General features: G+C 47.0%; 1 protein-coding gene across 2 annotated transcripts in view; it reads left to right on the top strand.

The window, feature by feature from the left end:
* Positions 1-3,484: 3,484 nt before the first annotated feature.
* Positions 3,485-25,275, top strand: part of LOC144772338 (uncharacterized) — a 111,367-nt gene continuing 89,576 nt past the window's right edge. The window contains exon 1 of one of the 2 annotated variants that reach the window (XM_078656583.1): positions 3,485-3,718. In XM_078656583.1, coding sequence (XP_078512709.1) covers positions 3,488-3,718 — 231 coding nt within the window. In that variant the 5' untranslated portion in view covers positions 3,485-3,487. The remainder of the gene's footprint in view (positions 3,719-25,275) is intronic. The other variant, XM_078656584.1, reaches the window with a different exon arrangement.

Below are 25,275 nucleotides of genomic sequence, written 5' to 3' on the forward strand. Positions count from 1 at the left end.
CAGGAGCCATTTCAGCACATTTCTCAGGCCTTTTAAGATGCCAAAGCAGCAACAAGACACCTTTTTTTGCTTGGGAGGCCATGGTTAAATGATTGTCAAGAACCAGCCCTAGACTTTTTACTTCTGACTGGGGGACTGGGCATTACCCTTGGGATGGTGGCCAGATTATATAATCCCAGAGCTTTGGTTTGTTCCCTAGTATCAAAGATCTCAGTTTTTTCACCAATTATCTTTAGGCAACTGATCTTTAGAAACCTTTTCTAGACCGCTATTAAGTTCAGAAGCAATGGTGTCCATGTCTGGTGCCAAGGTGAAGATGAACTGGGTATCATCTGCGTAGGATACCATCTTCAGGCCATAGGAGCATATATCTGCCCATGGGTGGATATAAATGTTAAAAGGCACCGGGCTCCAAGACGAGACCTGTGGAAACTCCACAAAGCAAATGATGGCTAGATGACATGAGTGGGCCTTCACTAACCAGAAAGCTGCGCTTCTCCACAAATGAGGCAAGCCACCTAAGGGCTGTACCTGTGATACCAGCTTCTTTCGATATATGGAGAAGATTGGTGTTTGAGACTGTATCAAAAGCGGCACTTAAATCCAGAAGGATCAGTGCTGTAGATTCGCCATAGTCCATCATCATTTTTAGAACTTCCGTTGTCCTCAAAAAAGCATTTTCAGTAGTATAGCCAGCACAAACACCTGTCCGGGTTGTAGGAAGAATGTTATTAACCCCTTGTGTGTGCCGAGAATTTTCACGCTGTGCGGGAGTTTTTATGAGTGGGCAGGGTTCGGAAGGCCGTCGTGGCTCACGCCCACCGTGAACCATTACGGCCGGGGGCCGTCATGAGCATGCGAGTGGTTAATTTCCAAATAATCTGTTATATTTCTATTGATTATTTTTCCAAAATATTGCTAACCCCAGGTAGCAGAGAGCTGGCTCTGTAGTTACTTATTATCTCTGGATCTGAATTTTGTTTCTTCGGTAGTGGACAGACAATAGCATGTTTCAAAATCTCTGGAACCCTACAGTTCTTCAGGCAAAGATTGCTCAGCTCAGTCAGGGAAATAAGCATCACACTGGCCCCTGTCACTAGAATATCAATCGGAGCTGGATCGAGCGGAGACCCTGATTTAATTGAGGGTGCTACAGCCATAACATCCTCTGTGGTCGGTGGTGAAAAGGCAGCAGAGAGTATAGCCTTGTTATTGTTAGCTTTTAAACAATTGTCTGTAATATCCACATGGTTTGAGGGGCCTGTTAAAGTGTCAGAAAGGTCCTTTAATTTCTTTAAGAAATAGTTTGCCAGAGATTCACAATGTTCCGATGCCGTAGGACCTGTTTCTGGTACATCGTATTTTAGAAAGGAATTCACTATTTTGTACATTTATTTTGGGGAGTTGGCCGATTGGTGGATCCTTTCTGTAAGACTATTTGCACGGGCTCTCCGGATGGCTTGATGATATTTTTTTTATGACGCCTTATAAGTCTGTTTACTTAAATCATCATATTTAATTCACCATTTCCTTTCCAATTTTGTATATTCTTTTTTTAATTGTCTTAGCTCTTGCTTGCACCACACATTGCCCCTGCCATGCTGCCAATGATGGTATCTACACAACTACTAACTATCACAAGTGTGACAATTCAGACTATTTCAGGCCTCCGAAGCTATAAGAATGGCTTGAACGGCAGGTAATAGTCATTTTAATGTATACTGAATGAATAATTACCTATTGTTGGGGTCATCTCTAAATTATCCAAACAGCGCCACCTCGTGACCAGACTGTCACAAGCACCTGTATTGACAATTAAGTGCCAGTGTCAAGCACCAAAACGGAAATCGCCGGCTCAAATTATGCCCGGCTTGCGGGGGTTCTAAAAACATCATCTTAACCTCATCATGGCTAAAAACTTGCAACCACTGGTTCGTGTGTAAATTGCTGTAATGCCCGTGTGCTAAGGTTGTGATAAATAAAACAGCAAAAAGACATTTTTGCAGTGCCTTTTTGGGGGGGATTCGTCAGTTCCTCCTGGAGAATGACCTAAAAACTTTGGTCCAATCGCTAGTTCTCTCTAGACTGGATTATTGTAATTATCTCCTGACTGGCCTTCCCAAATCTCACCTCTGCCCCCTCAAATCCATCCTCCATTCAGCAGCTCGCTTCATTTCAGGGTCCAAACAAAATGACCACATCACTCCTATCCTGTCTTATCTTCGAAGGCTTCCCATCGAGGCTAGAGCTATCTACAAAACGGCGTGCTTCACCCACAAAGCTTTGCACTCTTCCGCTATCTGGTGAATAAACTGAAATTGTCTGGAGGCTCAAGACCTTCTCGAAATGCGGAAAAGTTCCTTCTTGAGCCCCCCTCCTTCAAAAGGGAAAACTTGATGGCACAATCGTTCTCAGGTAATGCGGTGAGAATCTGGAACTGGCTTCCTCCTTCGCTCCGTGCCATCACCTCCATCCAGCTCTTCAAAGCGGACCTCAAATCTCTTTTATTCCAAAGACACTTTCAGAACTAATTCCCTCCTCAGACCCTGCCAGGAAGTTCTTTAGTCATTGTAAATTTGTCACATATATGTATATTTTTGTTTGTACATCCTGTGCTTGCTGCGTTTCATATTGTGTCCCTTTTGCCTGCGTTGTTTTGATTCAATGGCCTGCTATTTTTTGCCAGGAAGTGCTTTAGTCATTGTAAAATGTGTCTTATATATTCATATTTTTGCTTGTTCAGTGTGCTCATGCGGTGCTTGAGATTATGTGCCTTATGCCTACGTCGCTTTGATTCTATGGCATGCTATTTTTGTTTGTTCTATTCCTATAACAGTTCTCTCATGTAACGTAACCGGTTCTATTGTACAGCGCTCTCACACCTTCGGGTAAAGTCTGCGCTTTATAAAAATGTTTTAAATAAAATAATAAAATAGTTGGGGCATAGTGTTGCAGCCAGAGCTTCCAGATTAGCAATCTGGGAGAACCAGGTGCGAGTCTCGGCGCTGGATCAATCTATCCGGTTTCAACATCATCATCATCATCATCATCATCTTATTTCCCTGTGATTCGAGGTAAATCACTTAATCTCCCCATGACGAAACAAATGTGTAGTGTAACCAGCCCGATACCGCCGGGTCGAGTTCGCGCTACATCAAAACTGCAGCAACACACAAAAGACGGTGATAACTCATGAGAACCAAGTTTCACTTTACACATGTAGGGAATCTATGACTGTCTTTTGTCTGCGCATGCGCTGAAGATAAGTGTCTCCTCTGAATGCGTGCGCTGGATGGTATCCCCTCAGTGCGCATGCCCAGTCGCAGCAGAACGTGTTGTGGCTGCGCATTTTATGTCGTGTGTTTCTGGGCGCATGCGCTGGAGTTAGTATCTATGCGTGCGCGCGAGATAGAAATATTTCCTCTTTGCGCATGCCCAGTTGCAGCAGAACGCGCTTCTTGCCGCGCAACTTACTTGGTTTGTGTCTATGCGCTGTTTACATGGAGGCGCTTTGCTGCTCGGACTTGTTTCCCGTTATTCCGGGCGGAGCCATGTACTGAACTTTGACCTCTCGTCCGTACTGGGGTATTTACCGGGAGCCCGGACAGCGGTGTTATTTACCCTCCACCCTCGGCCCGGCGTCAGTCCAGGCTGCGCTTTGACCTTTGAGTTCACCCGGCGGCGCAGGAGAGAAATGAACGACCAGGGGTCGGAAAAAGTGAGTCATGTTGTGTATATGTTCCGCTTTTTTTCTTTGAAGAATATCGGCCGGTTATATAAAATATGTTTTTTTTAAATGTGACTATTTCATACAATTACGAGGCTTGCGCTGCTGTTTTACACGTGGGGTGAATTGTAACATTCTCTTTCCAATAAGCAGGTGTCACGCTCGAGGATGTTTTTCAAAGTTAGGTTTATTTGTACAATAACTAATTATGTCTACACATAACGAGAAGCCCGGACGAACTGCCGTTGTATGGAATCTGGTCATGTGAGGCTTCCAGTCCATCCAACCAGGCCTAGCAGAATGTTGCATGAATAAACCCCAGCGAGCACCCGAGGCCAGAATCACACTCATACACCTCTGAAGCATGAAAAATTAAAGACTTACTCAGCCATGCTGTGGTGTGTTCCGTATGGCTGTTTATGTATGTATGTGTGTGTATATATATATATATATATACACATACACCGAAGACCAACTACATGCAAACCGGCTCTTAGCCCACCCACCAAACCCTCCAACACCGACATCGCTGCCCACAACCTCAGACGCTGTATCGAGGACTGCACCAACACCCTCGCCCGCGGAAGAAACCCCCCCCACAGAGACACCAGCAAGAGGTCCAGCTGGTTCACTCCAGAACTCCTAGATTCCAAGCAAGCTTGCCGGAAACTAGAGAAGAAATGGCAACGTGAACAAACTCCGGACAGCCACGCAGCATACAAGGACGCCGTCCACAACCACCACCACCTCAACAGGGCTGCCAAGAAGACCTCCTTGAAAGACCGCCTCAACAACAACGCACACAACAGCACGGAGCTCTTCAACATCGGGAAGGAACTCTCCAACCCCAGCAAAATCCCGCCGTCACAAGCCCTGTGCGACTCCCTCGCTACCTTCTTCCACCGCAAGATAGCAGACATCCACAACAGCTTCAACACCCAGACAGCCCCAACAGGCAGCAACACAACAGACCCTCCGCACACCATCGACCACATCCCCTTGCTAGCCTGGACCAGCGTGAGCGTCGATGACAACATCAAGACCATGAGCACAATCCACTCCGGCTCACAGTCGGACCCATTCCCACACGACTTCAACAAAGCAAGCAGCCCCATCACACCCCCACCTACGCAATGTCCTCAATCTCTCCCTTGAGACCGCAACCTTCCCAGAGAGCTGGAAACACGCAGAGATCAACGCCCTACTCAAAAAACCCAAGGCAGACCCAAGAGACCTCAAGAACTTCCAACCCATCTCTCTGCTCCTCTTCCCGGCCAAGGTCATCGAGAAAATAGTTAACAGACAGCTAACCCGATACCTCGAAGAGAACAGAATCCTGGACCCTTCCCAGTCAGGGTTCCGCAGCATCCACAGCACCGAGATCGCCCTCGCCGCCGCCACCGACAACATCTGGACCCTGCTAGACGACGCGGAGACTGCAGCACTCATCCTCCTAGACCTCTCCACCGCCTTCGACACCGTCTGCCACCGCACACTGCACGCGCGTCTCCACTCCGCAGGGATCCGAGACAAGGCTCTGGAATGGACCACCTCCTTCCTCTCCGGCAGAACCCAGAGCGTCTGCCTCCCCTCGTTCCGTTCCGAAGCCTCCCAGATCATCTGCGGCGTACCTCAAGGATCTTCCCTCAGCCCGACCCTGTTCAACATTTACATGGCCCCGCTCGCACACGTTGCCCGACAGCACAACCTCAACATTATCTCCTACGCCGACGACACTCAACTGATCCTCTCCCTCACCAAGGACCCCATCACCGCCAAAGCCAACCTTCATGAAGGAATGAAGGCCGTTGCCGACTGGATGAAGATCAGCCGTCTGAAGCTGAACTCAGACAAGACGGAGGTCCTCATCCTCGGCTCCAACCTTTCAGCCTGGGAGGACTCCTGGTGGCCAACGGCACTGGGGGCAGCCCCGACCCCCACCGACCACGCGCGCAACCTGGGAATCATCCTCAACTCAACGCTCTCAATGACCAAGCAAGTCAACGCCGTCTCCTCCTCCTGCTTCAACAGCCTCCGCAAGATCTACAAAGGGATCCCGACCGATACAAGAAAGTCAGTCACCCAGGCCCTCTTCAGCAGCAGACTACGCGGGATCCCCGACCAAGCTAATCAATCGACTACAACGCATCCAAAACGCCTCGGCGCGACTGATCCTCGATGTACCACGACATGCCCACATCACCCCCCACCTGAGAAACCTACACTGGCTCCCCGTCAACAGGAGGATATCCTTCAAGCTCCTCATCCAGGCACACAAGGCACTCCACAAGACCGGCCCAGCCTACCTCAACAGACGGCTCTCCCTCTACACCTCCAACCACCAGCTACGCTCCGCCGACCTCTCACTTGCCACTGTCCCGCGCATCCAAAGAACAACCCCTGGTGGGAGATCCTTCTCCCACCTCGCCGCCAAGACATGGACCATCCTCCCACTGAGCCTACGACAGACCCAAGACCTGCTGACCTTCAGGAGGATACTAAAGACCTGGCTGTTCGATCAGTAGCGCCTCCCCTCTACCCCCCAGCACCTTGAGACCCTTGTGGGTATGTAGTGCGCTTAACAAATGGCTGATATATATATATATATATCGGAAAAGCCATATGGTTGTCTGGTTTGATTTGAATATCGTCTCACCCAACACAGGGCCAGAAATCTCCCAGCACTTATTGCCTGCTGTGACACTTGGGGGTGTTATTAAACCTCCCAGTGACAGGGCCCATGAAATGAAATATACATTAAACAGGTTAACTGCAATTTAAGTTCTTAGAAATTATTGGGACTCGTGAGAGTTATTCCACACACCTCATCTTTGTCCAGAAAAGGCCCCATAATGTTTTGCCCGGGGCCAGTTAAAAATATTGCGTAGATTGCTGCCTCAGTGTTTGATTCTAGAAACAACAGTGGTCCCCAAGAGTATATGAATTCAAAAAGATAAACAATAGTCCACAATGGAAACTATGTAGGCCACTGTCCAGCCGGACAGGGTAATTTATTTTCCAATAACACAATTACTGGGGTGTGGAGAGGCACAATCCTGTACCAATTCTAAGAACAAACTTATAGAGTTTTTTAGGCAAGAAGGAGCATGATTGGCCACTTGTGATTCAGTAGACATTCAAAGTTGTGCCAATTTATAGTGCTAGACACAGCAAAATATAACACAATAGTCGGGCTGTGAAAACACTTGGAACAAGTCGACGTTTCGGTCCCTTATGCTCAATGTTACGGGACCATCATCAGGACTAACAGTACATACAATTGCTTGCCCCGAACCGACCCGTTTTTGATCAAGATCGGACCACACCGGCCGATGTCTAAACGCAAGATATCACTGCACCCTGGAACTGAGGCGTAATTAGCGGAACCGCGCTTATTTTACAGGCGGCTCACAAAACGAGGTTAATGCAACCCAATACAATACCCGATTAAACCACCCGACCCACAGGGGCGGATGTGTGTTTAAATTGTTTAAACCAGGCAAGCAATTGTATGTACTGTTAGTCCTGATGATGGTCCCGTAACATTGAGCATAAGGGACCGAAACGTCGACTTGTTCTAAGTGTTTTCACAGCCCGACTATTGTGTTATATTTTGCTGTGTCTAGCACTATAAATTGGCACAACTTTGAATGTCTACTGAATCACAAGTGGCCAATCATGCTCCTTCTTGCCTAAAAAACTCTATAAGTTTGTTCTTAGAATTGGTACAGGATTGTGCCTCTCCACACCCCAGTAATTGTGTTATTGGAAAATAAATTACCCTGTCCGGCTGGACAGTGGCCTACATAGTTTCCATTGTGGACTATTGTTTATCTTTTTGAATTCATATACTCTTGGGGACCACTGTTGTTTCTAGAATATAGCTACCCACGGTCCCCGGATAACCGATTGGGTTCCCTTGTTGTTGTTTACAGCCTCAGTGTTTGATGGCATACAATTCTTTAAGTCGGATGAAAAAGTGAGCGGTTGTGTTTCTAAAAGGGAGTTACCTAAGAAGCACATCTAGGAATCCTTTCCAAGAGGTGTGGCCTATATAAATAAGGGTGTTGGAAAATAGCCTTTTCTGAAGGGTGACCCCAAACAATTTGCCTTCCTCCTTCCCTGACCCTGTTTTTGTTGACTTTAGGACTCTGGGACTTTACAGCTGCTTATCAGTGTTAAAGTGCATGTGCTTCTCTCCTAAACATGGTTAAATTCAGTATATCCACAGTTGATATATTTAATTTATCTGAAAGTCCATAGTAGAGTGCACTACCTGCACCCAGTGCCTGTAAATTGAATGCTACTAGCGGGCCTGCAGCACTGCTTGTGCCTCCCACACAAGTAGTCTTTTCAACATGTCTCATGCCTGCCACTTCAGAGCCTGTGTGTACAGTTTTACTGTCACTTTGACTTGGATTTAGAATCCTTTGCCAAACCTTAAACTCCTCTTTTATTACACATCACTCCTAAGATAGGCCCTGGCTAGACCATAGGACAGGGTTTTAATCAGTAATCTGTTTTTTTTATCTGCTTTTTAGGTCTCGCTGGGATAGCATCTGAAGGATGCGTCCAGCTGGAGACGTATAGCTGGCCGTCTCGGGGGAATTAGGGACAAGAGGGTGTTACGCGCCTCTGTTGCCGATTTGGCTGGATTTGGGTGCGTGAACGTACACGCTTTCGCGTTGGTGAACAGGCACGCACGCAGGCACACACACGCGCGCACATGCACGCAGGCACACACACATAAGTGCGCAGGCAGGCACACACACGCAGGCACACAGACACACACATACAGGCAAACTCACCCCCACTCCCCCTTACCAGGCTCGCACCACTGCTCGCCGGGCCGCCCGGCGCTCTAGCCGCCCCAGCCTCCATCGGCGGGGATCCCCTGTCACAGCTGCTGTCCTGGCCACGGAGTCCCCGTCGGCCGCCGCCCGCAGGCCGGAACACAGCACTAGGAGCCCGGGGCTTCCGCGCCACATTACCTCGGCCTCAGAAGCTCCAAACGGAGACAGCGCACCTACAGCTGGCAGCGGCGCCCAGCTACACACAGAGCGGCGCGGAACACACAGCCCCGCCCACTCAACAACTAGTAGCCAATACCAAACGCCCCAGGTCTCAGTACAGGCTCTATTGGCTGCGGCACGTTCCCACTCCTCCCAGCCCGGATACCACACTCGCGTTTTTTTTTAAATTTTCATTCGCGGCCGCCAATGCTTGTTTAACTTTCGGCGTGAGTTCTCACAGGCTCCTCTCTATCCCCTACCTTTAATGGCCCTCCGCACTATCTTTCTTATACCACGTTTCCGGACAGAGACGAGTGTAGAATATAGTACATCTAGTGGAGAGGTAAAAAAAGCTGCCGACTACCTGCCCTCTCGAGTCAGCGACAGACTAACGGGGTGCCCCCTGTGGTGGGCAGTTCGACCCGACTAAAGCGCCTCGTAGAGAAAAAAGAAAAACGCTAAATAAACTTGAAACGGATTTCCAAATGGAGAAGTGTCGGGGGTCGCTCTCCAACGGGACATGTCACGGCTCGCTGGAGGAGAAGAAAGGGCAACTGATTCCCAACGGAGGTGGGCATTATGCCGACGTGTGTGCCAACGGGTCTGCCAAGCTGCCCGGAGGGTACCCCCCGCTGGGGCTGCGGGAGCCCGCGGCCGAGCGCGCCACCTGGACCCGGCAGATGGATTTCACCATGTCCTGCGTGGGCTTCGCCGTGAGCCTGGGCAACGTGTGGCGCTTCCCGTACCTGTGCTACAAGAACGGCGGAGGTAGGTGGCCACCTCCGGGCGCCTTGAAGCCTTTCTGTCATCCTTGTGCCATTTGCAGCGCTTTCTGTGATCCTTGTGCTCTTTGCAGCGCTTTATGTCATACGTGTGCCCTTTGCAGCGCTTTATGCCTTACTTGTGCCCTTTTTAGCGCGGTCTGTCATACTTGTGCCAGTTGCAGCGCTTTCTGTCATAATTGTGCCCTTTGCCGCGCTTTCTTCTCTGCCGTAGGCGCGTAGTGTCACAGCGCTGCCACTAACAGCCTGTGTGCGTGTTATCAACGCGACAAAATGCAATGTGACCCTCTGGAGTCACAGTGATCTCAGCAGCAGGTAGCGAACGCACAGGGCTATCCAACTCTCTTCGGTGTGTCTTTCGGTGCCCTTGTTAAGTGTTCCCCTGAACCACACATACGTACTGCGCGTCCTGCCTTCTGATTGGATGCTTGGTTGACCTACGTGCACAGAGCCCTGCCGACAAAGAGGGGCTCTGCCCCCTCGCCCTCCCCAGCAGCCGAGGACAGAGGGGTAGTGTTTCATGGAGTCGCCTCTCTCTCTAGTCACGGCTCCTCGGAGCTGTCTCACGCCCTCTGCTCTTGTTCACCAGCCTGCTTTAAATCGTTCACACCCCGCTGCCACCTGTGCAGGGGGCATCCTGTACCCCTCCTCCTCCCTTACTCCAGGCGATGGCGTCACGTCCAAGCCCTGCTCTCAGTATTCTAAGGTCCAGGGAGGGTCTCACGCCCTGCTTACACTCACGCCTTGGGTTGTGGAAGCCCCCCCAGCCCCTTCAAACGTGCGCCCCCCCCCCCTTCTTTTGCATTGTGCCACTGGAGGCAAAAGTTAATCATTGTGTAGTACTGGCGCACTTGCATAGCGCTTCGTACTCTGGGAGTGCATTGAAGCACTATCCTTGTTACCGATTCCTGGGCGCCCTTTTGGAAGGCGTGTGCCTAGAACAGAGCTGGGGGTGGTAAGCGCTAGATGGGAAAGGGGGTCTTCTGTTCATGCGATTCGAAGTCCTGTGTCTCACTATTTTAGTAGAGACATAACAAGCCAATGTATTAATGCTTTGACCACCTTAATGCATACATTTAGCATCAATGTGTATGTTTCTTGTATAGCAGTGGCCCGACTCTATCTATCACCCTCTATCTATCGCCCTCACTCTATCTATCGCCCTCACTCTATCTATCTATCGCCCTCACTCTATCTATCTATCGCCCTCACTCTATCTATCTATCGCCCTCACTCTATCTATCTATCGCCCTCACTCTATCTATCGCCCTCACTCTATCTATCTATCGCCCTCACTCTATCTATCTATCGCCCTCACTCTATCTATCTATCGCCCTCACTCGATCTATCTATCGCCCTCACTCTATCTATCGCCCTCACTCTATCTATCTATCGCCCTCACTCTATCCATCTATCGCCCTCACTCTATCCATCTATCGCCCTCACTCTATCCATCTATCGCCCTCACTCTATCCATCTATCGCCCTCACTCTATCCATCTATCGCCCTCACTCTATCCATCTATCGCCCTCACTCTATCTATCTATCGCCCTCACTCTATCTATCTATCGCCCTCACTCTATCTATCGCCCTCACTCTATCTATCTATCGCCCTCACTCTATCTATCTATCGCCCTCACTCTATCTATCTATCGCCCTCACTCGATCTATCTATCGCCCTCACTCTATCTATCGCCCTCACTCTATCTATCTATCGCCCTCACTCTATCCATCTATCGCCCTCACTCTATCCATCTATCGCCCTCACTCTATCCATCTATCGCCCTCACTCTATCCATCTATCGCCCTCACTCTATCCATCTATCGCCCTCACTCTATCCATCTATCGCCCTCACTCTATCCATCTATCGCCCTCACTCTATCCATCTATCGCCCTCACTCTATCCATCTATCGCCCTCACTCTATCCATCTATCGCCCTCACTCTATCCATCTATCGCCCTCACTCTATCCATCTATCGCCCTCACTCTATCCATCTATCGCCCTCACTCTATCCATCTATCGCCCTCACTCTATCCATCTATCGCCCTCACTCTATCCATCTATCGCCCTCACTCTATCCATCTATCGCCCTCACTCTATCCATCTATCGCCCTCACTCTATCCATCTATGGCCCTCCCTCTATGGCCCTCCCTCTATGGCCCTCCCTCTATGGCCCTCCCTCTATGGCCCTCCCTCTATGGCCCTCCCTCTATGGCCCTCCCTCTATGGCCCTCCCTCTATGGCCCTCCCTCTATCTATCGCCCTCCCTCTATCTATCGCCCTCCCTCTATCTATCTATCTATCGCTCTCTATCTATCTATCGCTCTCTATCTATCTATCGCTCTCTATCTATCTATCGCTCTCTATCTATCTATCGCCCTCCCTCCCTCTATCGCCCTCCCTCCTATCTATCTATCTATCTATCGCACTCACTCTATCTATCGCATCACCACAGCATCACTCAGCACCACCACAGCATCACCACAGCATCACCACAGCATCACTCGGGGGCACCACAACATTACTCAGGGGAACCACAACATCACTATGCGCTACCACAGCATCAATCTGTGCAACAATTCAACAACCACAACTGGTTCAAATATGTTCTCTCAATGTTTCAAGCTTTATTACAAATGTTACAAAAATGTGTTAATATTTCACTTCTGTTCTTGGATTTTCGTCACAATAAAATACACTGAACATAATCTTCACAAAAGTTATTTACAAAAGTTTAAGCTATTGCCAATATAAAGTACAATAACTTTTATTTAAGTATTAATTATTAAAAAAAATAAAAGCCATTGTTATTTGTAATATCAAAACATCTAAGTCACGTAAAGACAACACATATTGCATTACAAATGTTCTAGGTGTCACATTTGCGAAAGTTAAAACTATTGGAATTGTAAATAACAAAGCTATTAATTTAGCTATTTTCAAAACCAACACGAATACAAACATTGTCATTTAAAAGACCAATAGCTCAAACTTTCCTAATGCGAGACCTATTGCATTGCAAATGCTTGTTCTTTTTATTACTCTGCTTATCTTGATGCTTACAAAGCGCCGGGACACCTCCTTGTGAGGTAGCTGTTTGCGCTATAAACTTCAGTATTATTATTATTTATTATTACTGTGTAAATAAAAGGTAGGCCATGTACTGTCGAAGTTTTGTGTGTTCTGGTAGTCACAAACACCTACGTTAGTTTTTCACTACTATGAGGTCTAATCCTCTCATAGGCTAACATTGGGCTTTCCTTAATATACTTTTAAACTGTAATTCCTGATTAGGACGGAGTGGTTGTTTCATTTTTTATATCTTTCGAATGGTAATGATATATCGTCTTTACTGGTTTAACATTACTATTTTATAAAGTGGACATTTCTCTGTGCTTACAACTCTGTGTGCTTGCTGCCTGTCTCCAATACACGTCTGGGGTAGGTGACTGCTACACTTTGTTCCTTCCCTCTAGACAGCTACAAACACAGGAGGGTTAGGTGTATGAGTACTCATCTTCATTCTAAGGACTCTTCCTGGGCAAGAAGAGAGGGAGGGCTGACACACCTGAATAGGCAGTGCTCTATCCCCACACAAAGGACTTAAAACCCCCCACAGTTGACAGCGAGAAAGGATGGCTGCACATGGACAGAGCGGTGACTGGACGTACTATCTGGGATCTACGGTGGAAATCCAAGGGGGAGCGCTCTAGGAGTGCATACATGGCGGTACCCACGAAAACGGTATTGGAGGTCAGGGACAGGGTTGCGGTTCGTAGGGGCCTTACAACCTTTCCCTACACGCACACTCCGATTGAGGGGAGTCCGTGCTTCCCGACGGCGCATCGCACCAGGGCTTTCCGCGGGTGGCTGCAGGGTAATTCCAGAGTACTTACGGATCTGTTCGATGGGGGCTCCTTCAAGTCTTTTGCGCAATGCAGAGAGGAATTTGGAGTTCCGATCGGGGCTGATCTGCAGTATGTTCAACTGCGACATTGGGCGTTGGCAGAGGACACCCACCAGGCGGCCACGCATGCATTCACCCCATTCGAGCGACTGGCTCGCTTCTTCAGCGACTCGAAGGGCTTAATCTCGAGAATCTATCAGATTTTACAGCATCCCTGCGTGCCGCCATCTCATCCGTACCAGCAACGCTGGCATTCTATCACTGGAGCGGATATTACCCCGGCGCAGTGGAGTCGCTTATGGTGGGACATTCCTAAAGTGTATCTTAGCGTCCCGCAGCAGGAGAACGCCTATAAAATAATGACCCAGTGGTACTACACACCCCAGCGTTTGAGCAAAATGTTCCCTACCTCATCCCCCGAGTGCTGGAGGTGTCGGTCGGCGATCGGGGACTTCATGCACTTATGGTTGACCTGCCCAACCCTGACTCTCTTTTGGAAGGAGATCCTGAGCCACATCAGGGGGATATTGGGATTTCCTCTGCCTGAGGTCACAAGCACATTATTGTTAGGCATTAAACCTGCTGGTTTGAAGGCACTGACCCGGAGCGATTGGACGTTGACGCTTCAAGTGCTAGGAGCGGCTAAGCAGCTTATAGCCTTATGCTGTTAAAAGACTAAGGCGCCACCAATTGCAGCCTGGTTTGTGCGACTTTGGCACGTTGTCACAATGGAGCTCTTCAAAGCTAGGCTACAAGCCCGCGACACGCGCTTTAAGGCGATCTGGCAACCCCTAGTGACATATTTCTGTACAGTAGACAATGCGCGGCATATGCCTGTCAGACTCCGGACGCTGCGGCTGGTAGAAGACGCGGTGGCCCCCCCGGAGCCGAGTAGGCTGTTGAGGTAGGAGGCATAGCCCATGCAGATTGGATCCCTATACGCGCTACATTGGGGCCTGCCGCTCTGTGGGCTGCCTCTGTTGTATAGCTCCTATATATCCTTATATCGTGTTAAGTTAGCATAGGTACATTTGAGATTTAAACGCCATTTTTCCTTTCTTGCAACTTCTGCACACGACCCTTAATTGTTGACTTAGCTTTCAACCTAGTGGTTTGCCGTGGTGTATGTGAGAATAATATGTTATTGCTCTGATATCAGTTTTGTTTAATAAACCATGTCTGCACGGAGAGTGCTGAAGTTTCAGGAGCAACACGATATGGAATTGTTATGAGGTCTGATCTCCACGCCTTCATAGTCATAACACAAGTGCAGCCTTTGCCAACTTGGGCTTGAGGCGGGATTGATATTGCTTTGCACGAGAATTGTTAACACACTTGATGCGGTGCACATGCAGAGAGAGCTGGTGTATGCTGATGTGATTCCTTCATGCTAGGACACTAAGGTATGGGCCCGCCCTAAAACAACCCAAAGAGACCTTCTTAGATAATAATATAATATATGTGTTAGGGAGGGTGAGATATAAGTGTTGTTAACTCTTATTCATTACAGCATGTTAACATGCTGTCACCATTCGCTTTTTATGTCTTAGTAACTATGCTGATAATTTTGCTACTGATAATAAGTATACTTGTATTATCAAAGATACTGCGCCTGAGAAGACGGCATTAGTAAATAAACATTTCAAATGCACATGTGTCTTCTTTACTCCATGTTCTGGTTTGTAATGATAATATAACGAAAGAGTGTTCATGAGTCCCACGTACCCTGAGGTACTGTAAGTTCATGTTCTGGTTTGTCTAAACATTGGGTGTTTGATATGTCCAATGAGACACTGTAGCTAGCTCGGTAAGGGGTGAGTTGGTTGCTAAGGTAAGTTTTGGGACATCCTAATTTGCCGAGGTTCCACTCCTCTGTGCACAGTTCTGTGTGAGTACAGAAACCCTGCAACATGGCGCCCAACGGTTTCGGTGGTCTTATATCATGACACTCGAGTAGTTTATCGTTCATGCCTTAACCCCTTCACGTCCGTTTCCGGAAAACGGGGTGTCGGTGAAACCTACCTATTTTTTGAAGTAGGTCTTTATTCAAGCTTGATTCTTTCTTAAACGGTTTCTTTGAATTACTACCCAGTTGTGCTACAAAGTATTCTTTGTGTTTTCTTATTTCCAATACTGTAATGGCGGCAGCGGTGGCTATTGCGCAGCATAGTCGCGTAGCGGTACGCAACCATCTTCAGACGTACCAAGTCCCAGTAGATGGGATGGCTGTGATTTTCGTGGTATGTGCAGATCCGGCGTTTCCTTACGAGTTGTTTTACTCTTGGGTTACGTTTCCGGCTGTGGACGCTAATTCTGGTTTGTTCCACTCCTACACCGCCTCGGATGTCCCGGCTGAATATACGCCATACAGGGCATTGGAAATACCTATTGATCATTGGCAGCATCGAGTTTGGTTTGATGGCGCCCTCCCCCACTCTATGTCCCCTGCGAGGTTAGGTCCACTCTCAATTCCAGGTACTAATTGGCCTGCGTTGGGTGGCTTTACCCCGCACCCGAATCACGGGGCTTGCACCCTGGCTGAAATTCGCAGGCTGCATGTAGTATCCATTTCCGTGATTCGTGCTTTAGTGCAATACATCGGTCGACATCTTCCTGGTGGTCCCCAGGGGGGTGCGGCCGCTCCCATGGAACGAGGCGGTATGCGTCTCAATCCAGTGATGGTAAATTCGGTTTTTGGTGCGCGTCCTGTTGACAACGATGACTTCCCATTCTGGCTAGCAGAGAAGTTTGATCAACTGGAGGCGGTTTTTCCGAATTCTACTCCTGCTGATAAACATAGAATGTTAACGATTACTCTACCGAAGGATATTACTCCTGAACTTGCTGACTGTGACAGCTGGGGAAAAACATTTGCGGCAGTTTATACAAGGTGTTTCGGCACCCCGTCTATGACTGCCCTGCCTGAAATCGTTAGACGTGTTCAGAATGATCACGGTCCAGAGGCAGCGGTTGAATTGGGTATGCGCCTGTGTGGTTCTTTTGAGATTGTAAGTGATCTCATTCTCTCCAATGTTAAAGGAGATGCAGTTAACTTTCAGGTGTCGAATGCTTTGGCTGCTCTGCCCGATGCCGACAAACCCCGCCAGTTAGCAAAGATTGTGGTGGCCGCTTATAAAACAATTGGCCGCACAAGTAGAGGTCTAAAATATTTTCCAGTAAAGGAGAAAAAACAACCACAGGGACAATCTGCAGTGACAGATGCCCAGCCCAAGTCCAAGAAACAAAATTGGCCTAAAAAACAGACACAGGGGAAGCAGACAACGCAGACTCAGGGTAATTTTCCTGCAATACAAGCTCCTGCGCCACCCGAAAAAGTTTATGATTTGCGCGACCGCGCGATGATTAAATCGCCTGATCGTTTTCAGGGTTCTGATCAACGCTCTCCTCGTTCCTTTCAGGACACATCGGCTCTCAAGACCGGTGGAGGAGGAGGGGGTGGACGTGGTGGCCAACAAGGACGTGGTCAGTCCCGCCAGACGGACGGCGCAGTGAAGCAGGAGGATTCTACGCCTAGGCGTCCGCAGTTTGCGAAAAAGAAAGTCGCAGCCTTAACAGCGCATCGATATGCCACAGATAGTGAGAACGCGGCTTCGGAATCTGACGTGGGCTCTGACCTTGCTGGACAGCGCGGCGGAGATAACCATAGTCAGAGAGGCGCTGCGTCCACTACTGAGGGTGACAGCGACTGATGTCTACGTTGTGATAGAAACAGCGGATACGAGACTTGCTCCCCCTGAAAGACTATATGAAATTGTCCTGTTAATTGAAGGTGACATACAGCGTACCGTTAAAGGTGTATTTTGGGAGAATCTGTCTTCTACATATGATATTTTACTTTCGGAGGCTGACTGGCCCCCACCTTTTGTGCTCGCGGCGCCGCGAGGGGAGGAGGTAATCCTACCCAGTTTCGCGAACACTGTCTCGAAAGAGCATGCGCAGCATTTTGCAGAAGAGTGGGCTCGGGCTCTCGCGCCGGCTCTGTACCGTAACCAATGTGGTTGGGATAAATTGTCGCCTTGCCACGAAATTCCGTTGCGGTCTCAGCCGCAGCCTCAACCTCAATATCCCATTCGGCGTGAAGCAAAATCTTCCGTCGCGGAAATCCTTGAACAATTGGAATATCAGGGAGTTATTGAAACGTGTGTGTCACCGATGAATAATCCCCTTTTTACTGTGAATAAACCTGACGGATCATATCGTTTGGTTTTGGATTACCGGCATTTGAACTCGCATTGCCGTAACTGTGCAGTACAGAATACCCACGGCTCTGCCCTAGTGGATAGTCTCGTGCGTAAGCGTTTCAAGACAACGCTTGACATATCCAATGGTTTTTATGCCCACAGATTGGACAGCTTTAGCTCCCAATGGACCAGTTTTACAAGCGCTGGAGTCCAAAAGCAATTCCGGCGTCTTCCAATGGGCTACAAGAATAGTCCTGGTGTATTTACCGCTCGAATTGTCTCTATTCTGGAGGCACTCGACCCTGATGCTTTTTCGTATGTGGATGACATATATCTCACAGACGACGATATTTGGGAGCATCTGTGTCGAGTAAATTCTCTTGTTTGCAACTTCGCAGACATGGGTTACAAATTCAACTTTGCAAAATCGCACATTGCTGAACACACAGTGTTGTTTTTGGGCTATGAGCTCAACAATGAAGGTAGAGGTTTGGCTCCTCACTTCTTGGAGAAGTGCGCACAATTGCGCGCACCAACAACTCTGAAAAAATTACAATCCTTACTGGGCTTTTTGAATTTCGGCAGAACTTACATTCCGGAATATGCCCAGCGTGTCAAGCCTCTGTATGCTTTGATACAACCAACTTTCTCAAAATCATGCTGGCTGCCTGAGCATTCAGCCATTTTGCAATCCTTGCAGGCTGATCTGCTCGCTTCTAAATATTTACTGACTCGTGATAACCACACCAACCTGGTCATAAGAATAATTCCTGGGACGGTGGGTTTCACTTACCTCACTTTTAATGAAGGTGACACAGTACCTATTGCTTACAAGTCACACTTGTACACCTCGGCTGAGATGCGGTTTCCCACCATAGAAAAGGTTTTAACTGCTGTACAGATGGCAATTCTAAAAGAACGTGCTCTGTCACAGGGGAAACGCATGCTAGTGGTAACACCCTGTCCTCATTTAGAGGCAGTCACGAAAGCCAGTGTACCAAATTCAAAAGCTTTGCACCCTCGGTGGATTCAGTGGGCTGCGTCATTGTCATCCTCGGATGTCATGTTTATTTTTGACGCTTCCTTACGGTCGCAGGAGTACTTGCAGTATGAATTCGTTCATCCTGCTCCTCTGGCGATGCGACCTTTGGAGGACTTCCATTGCATCATTTACACTGATGGGTCGGCGCAGGTTGCGCATGGCTCTAAACATGCCTACGTTTCCGCATGCGCCATTGTGGTCGGTGCTATGTTGAATGATGAGTTCATTTCCAGGGAGGTACACACGTTGCCCCTGGGCGATTGCACCGCACAATTGGCAGAGCTTCGTGCTCTCTTACTTGCTTTGGAGTACGCAGATCCAAGTGTTACTACTCTAATTGTAAGTGATTCTTACTACTGTGTCCAGTCTTACAATGAAAACTTGTTCTTTTGGATTCAAAATGATTTTCATGATTCCAAGGGTAGCACAATAAAACATAAAATGATCTGGGTTCGAGTGGCAGAGCTTAAGGCTATGTTGCCACTCGTTTATGTGATTCATACTCTCGGTCATCAGCGCGTGGGAGTTCACGCTGTTGGCAACTCGCTTGCTGATGAGGCAGCGAAATCAGCAGTATCTACATACTTAGTTGCAGCAGTTACTAGGTCGAAAACCAAGATTGATAGCGACATCTTGGCAGCGATTGCTGCCTTTGAGAAGGGAAGTAAACATCCTTCGGGATTCCCTTCGAAGTATAAATACCACTTAAGTCCCGAAAAGGTTCCTTTTGTGACAATTCCTGATGTTGGGGAACGGCTGATTCCCAACTCTGATCGCAGAACAGACTTGATTACAGCGGCTCATGAAGGTGTGGCGTCTGCGCATGCGGGCGTCTCAGCCACTGTAACGCAACTACAACAACGTTTCTGGTGGCGGGGACTGTACAAACAGACGCGTGATTATGTCCTTCTTTGTGACATATGCCAGCAGATTAAACCTTCAACTGCTACGCGTCCGCCTCAGACTCAGTTGTACATTTCTAATAAACCACTAGGCTGTGTTTATTTAGATCACTGCGGTCCATTTTCATCTGATACTGCGTATAAATACATCTTAGTAGCAGTTGACTCATGCACACGCTTTGTGTGGTTATGGCCACATCGCAGCGCTGATTCCCGGACTGTCATCAGAGATTTGCGTATCTTTATAGGGATTTTTGCCTGTGGTACCTTCCATTCGGATCAGGGTCCGGCTTTCGCCTCTAAGGCGTATAAGGATGCCATGACTTCGATGGGGGTCCAAGTCAAGTTTTCGTCACCCTACAGACCCGAGGGTAATAGTGTAGTTGAACGAATGAACCGTGATTTAAAGCAATCTTTGACAGCCCGAGTTATAGGCACTGGCAGAAACTGGCTGGCCCACCTCTATGGCGTGCAGCGTGCTCTTAATAATCTCCCTAGAAGGTCTCTGGGTGGGCGGACCCCATACGAAATGCTCTTTGGCATCAAGATGTTCGTCCCTGACCTTGACGGTCTAGACTCGGTGGTTCGCGCCACTTCCTTTGACGCAGATGAACATTGCACTGTTTTACAGAATCTACAAAAGACGAGAGACACTCTTGCAAAGGAACATTTGCCCTCCACATCGGATGATGCGTTGCAGATCCCGGTAGTTGGCTGGCTACCCCAAGTTGGAGAACTGGTTCGAGAGAAGATCGACAACAAGAAAGAGTTTGGTCCCTCCTATCGAGCTCCAGTCCCAGTGCTTGGAGTGAAGGGCACAAGAACAGTCATTCTACCACCACTTCCAGGTCGTAAGGAAAACAGGTTTATTTCTATTGACAATGTCAAGATACACAGAGTGGCCGATTCTTCTTAGCATGACACCGGCTGTTTCCTGTCCTTCCATTGTGAGAAATTCAATTATGCCCACTGCTTCTAATAATGAACCTGAGGTGGCCATCGAATTACCTGCTGTTTCCAGTCCATTATTGAATAATTTACCAGGAACTAACCTTGATGAGACAGACTATACATACCCCACTGATTTGTCCATGCCTGACCTACAAGCTCGTTTAGCCACGGAATCCAGATTTTCATTTGACTCTGCTTCACTTGCCTCGAAAAAACCCTCTAAAATTGCAGTATATGCCAGCCTGTTTAAAAAACATTTTTTGATACCTCCTTGGATATACATTTGGCTGGTCCTTTTTTCAGTTTACCTTTTTATGTCAATTGGTTTTGTGTTTTATTTTTTTCGGATTATGAATGGACACTATGTCGAGGAGAGAACTTGCATTACTCATTTGAATGGAACTTTGGCCCCACTTTCCTCTTCACATTCTACACACAGATTAAAAAGAGACTTGACTTTGGTTAACATCACAGCGTGGCCTGTTCTGGATGGAATCGCGTGGGATGCAGTTCGTTTTCAGATTCATGGTCCAACGGAAGTCGTTAATGTCCCTAATGTACTAAGAGTTAATATGGGGGATGTGGTGAAACAAAACATTCGTTCTGATGATTGGGATGTTAATGCTGTGGAAAGTTTGTTTTCTGATTTGAAATATTATGCTGCTTTTGATGCTGAGGATTTATATTTGGAATCTGCTAATTATGGTGAATTGTTCTGTTACCAACATTATGGCAATCACTTCTTACACAAGACATCTTCCAGAAGGGATGCGGTTAATTTTACTCAGTGGGAACATTGCCCAGCACCAACACAAGGGAGTTCAGAAACGTTTCTTAAAAAGTATACTTATTTCACTGACTTTAATCAGTCCAATCCGGAGTCCTTTTATTTTAAATTTCACAAACAGCCACTGTCCAAGGTTCGACTTACAAATACAAAATTGTTATATTCAAAGGCCTTCCTGGATCAATTAGTTACTGGAGGGTATGAGTTATGGAAGGATACCATAGACCTTAAATCAGTTTGGGGCTCAAAGGCCTGGCAGGTACAAGGCACTGAGGCTTTGCACCGTGCATGTCTCATCCCAAATCATATGTGGTTTTTAAATGAAACCATTTCCCAGACCACGTGCTTTGGATTGGCTACATCTAAAAGGTTAAACACCCCGTCTTTCCCGGAGTTGGAGGAATATGAGAATTGGAGTAATTTTACTAAATTGTCCATTAGAGATGTACAGGCTCTGCTTCTGAATTCCTCCTTTGACATTTCCAGTATGACTCCCAAGGGTTGGCTGCTTTGGCACCGTAGTGCTGATTCTTGCCAAAAAAGATTTTTAAGTATAACTGACGGGTTTAAGACTGTTAGATCTGATCCCCGTTTTGATTTGAGTCATACTGTCACCTCTTACTCTGTTGGCAAGTTGTGTCAAGCTTGGCTGAAACATTCAACTTTACCTGCGGTTAAGTATCACCTTTCCAAACTGAATGCAGACGTGGATTTGAATGATTTCATTAAGGGCCCAGCTAGTGGCAGGTCGAAAAGGTGGTTATATGGTGTTTACAATGAAATTTGGAAACTCTCACAGATTGAGGCTGCTTCACGCCTTAGGGCTATTGATCAGGCAAATCTTGAGAAAGTGCTTGCAGTTGTTGACAATAGCATTAACGTGCTTTCCTCTAGAATTTACACATTAGATAATATTGTGTCGTCTGTTGTTGATATTGTACATGATGAAGTATCTGTATTATACCATGGTCAAAATCAATTACGCTCAATCATGCAGTTTGCATGGACACTTCAGACTCTGAAAATGGGTAAAGTTCCCTGGGGATACATGAACGTTTCTTCTTTATTTGCACCGTTTAATTTGACAGACAAACAACGCTTGCTTTCAATGCGTGATGCTTCCTTTTCTATGCTACATATTGAAAGGTTGGAATCTTTACCTTTTTCTGTGGCAGAATCCACCGCTGCTACGTGGCTTATCCACGGTTTAATAACACTGCCTTTTGCTTTATATAAGTTTTCAAATTGTATGAAATATGTGCCAATAGGTCGTTTTGAACCCTTAGGTAGCGGTTTTCTTCATGAGGTCTGGTCACTCCCATACACATACAGATGTTTCAAGGATGACCAAGAGGTTTATCTAACAGGGGATGAGTGTACTGAGACGCCAGATCATTCTTTAATGTGCAGACACATACAGTTACACGGTTCATGTAACAAGGACCGCCCGAATATGGCTTGCGTTTTACAGGGCACGCCAGTTCCTGCTATCATCCCCACGTTTAAATTGTTAGAGAATGGTAGTTATTTAATGCTCAATAATGAAAACTGTTGTGGTTTAATTAGAGGTATAGCTTTCATAGTAACAGTTAGTGAGCGAGTTATTTGCTGCAGAAATGTTCTTTATCCTCCCACACGTGAACATAGGGAGTCTTCCATTTGGCCACAGATACCGACCTTGGGAGCAGAATTCAGCGGCATGGCTAGAATAAGAGCTCTATTGTCCCAGAAAGAGGTGGCCTTGAGCTCGGCCCGTGAAACTTTCGTGCTTCACATTGCTAACACCCGCACGGAGGTTCAGGCTCTTTTAAACACTGATTTGCCCTTGCATTTCGGAGCCATGGTCCGTTCTATCTTTAACGCATCCTCCACAACGGGCCTAGCACATTTTTTTAAAGTTGTTAGCGGTGGTCTCGTGACTTCCTTTGAGAAGATTTTTGGAGTCATCCCTGCTTTCTTCCATTCTATTTTTTCATCCTTATTTGGAGGGTTCCCGTTTTTACTTGCTTTAGCGGCTGGCGCTTTGGTGGTTTTCTGCCTTTTTAAATATGGATGCCCTTCCTGTGCAAGTCCACGCACAGCTACTACTGACGCGGTTTCGCAACCGCATGCTTGATTATTATGGCACACTGCCGTTGGCGACTCTAAGCACGGCTTTTGGATTATCTTTTCGGTTCTCCTATTTCACCTGTGTCCAGCCTGTATTTCGCTGCCTGACCTGTGATTTCCTTTGGGCCATTGATTTGTGTCTCTGCGGACCAATATCTGCTGACGTCGATTTTGATCAACTGATGAGTCCTATCATTGCTCACGAGTTGGTTTGTTCTGACGAAGGGATTATGGCCTTGGCGGTGGCACATGGACTAATGGGTCCCTGGGATGTGTTGTCGGCAGCGCAAAGTTTCTTGGAACGAAGTTTTCTTGAAAACCCACCGAGCTGTCCTCTGATGGTTATAGAGGATCCGGTGCTGGAAGATCACGTATGTTCCTTTCATCTTTTAAATTGGATGGCTGAACTGTTTTCGGATGAGGACAGTGACTTCCTCCTGGAGGCTGTTGCAGCTTACTTTTCATATACAGTCTTATCATAGACACTGCCTCAAATTGACATGCTGATTGATAGCATTTCCTTGATTTTATTGACTTTTGGTCAAGACATTTTATTTTTTGCTTGCCTATTGGCTTGAGCCACATTATACTTGTGGGCTATTTTTTAGCATTAGTTTTTATAATTGAATTTTTATTCATGCTCTTTTATAAATGGATTCTGCTCTCATGTGATGGCACTTCTGTTATCTTATTTAGTCCGTTCGGATCATGGGGGGGTGTTGTATAGCTCCTATATATCCTTATATCGTGTTAAGTTAGCATAGGTACATTTGAGATTTAAACGCCATTTTTCCTTTCTTGCAACTTCTGCACACGACCCTTAATTGTTGACTTAGCTTTCAACCTAGTGGTTTGCCGTGGTGTATGTGAGAATAATATGTTATTGCTCTGATATCAGTTTTGTTTAATAAACCATGTCTGCACGGAGAGTGCTGAAGTTTCAGGAGCAACACGATATGGAATTGTTATGAGGTCTGATCTCCACGCCTTCATAGTCATAACACAAGTGCAGCCTTTGCCAACTTGGGCTTGAGGCGGGATTGATATTGCTTTGCACGAGAATTGTTAACACACTTGATGCGGTGCACATGCAGAGAGAGCTGGTGTATGCTGATGTGATTCCTTCATGCTAGGACACTAAGGTATGGGCCCGCCCTAAAACAACCCAAAGAGACCTTCTTAGATAATAATATAATATATGTGTTAGGGAGGGTGAGATATAAGTGTTGTTAACTCTTATTCATTACAGCATGTTAACATGCTGTCACCATTCTCTTTTTATGTCTTAGTAACTATGCTGATAATTTTGCTACTGATAATAAGTATACTTGTATTATCAAAGATACTGCGCCTGAGAAGACGGCATTAGTAAATAAACATTTCAAATGCACATGTGTCTTCTTTACTCCATGTTCTGGTTTGTAATGATAATATAACGAAAGAGTGTTCATGAGTCCCACGTACCCTGAGGTACTGTAAGTTCATGTTCTGGTTTGTCTAAACATTGGGTGTTTGATATGTCCAATGAGACACTGTAGCTAGCTCGGTAAGGGGTGAGTTGGTTGCTAAGGTAAGTTTTGGGACATCCTAATTTGCCGAGGTTCCACTCCTCTGTGCACAGTTCTGTGTGAGTACAGAAACCCTGCAACACCTCCTACTCATTACACCATTCCCTGCCTCCTCGTTGTCCTGCTTCGCACTTCTTTTGGCTGTTCTCTCTCTCATTCCTTCCTTTACTTATTCTTACTCTCTGCTTTAACTATCTGTTCTTTCCTTCGATATCTTGTTGACAGTTGGGACCCTCGTGGTTCCTTTGTATTACTTTACGTGGTTTCTAGTCACGTTTGGCC

This window comes from Lissotriton helveticus, chromosome 8, assembly GCF_964261635.1.
Source record: "Lissotriton helveticus chromosome 8, aLisHel1.1, whole genome shotgun sequence".
Taxonomy (NCBI): domain Eukaryota; kingdom Metazoa; phylum Chordata; class Amphibia; order Caudata; family Salamandridae; genus Lissotriton; species Lissotriton helveticus.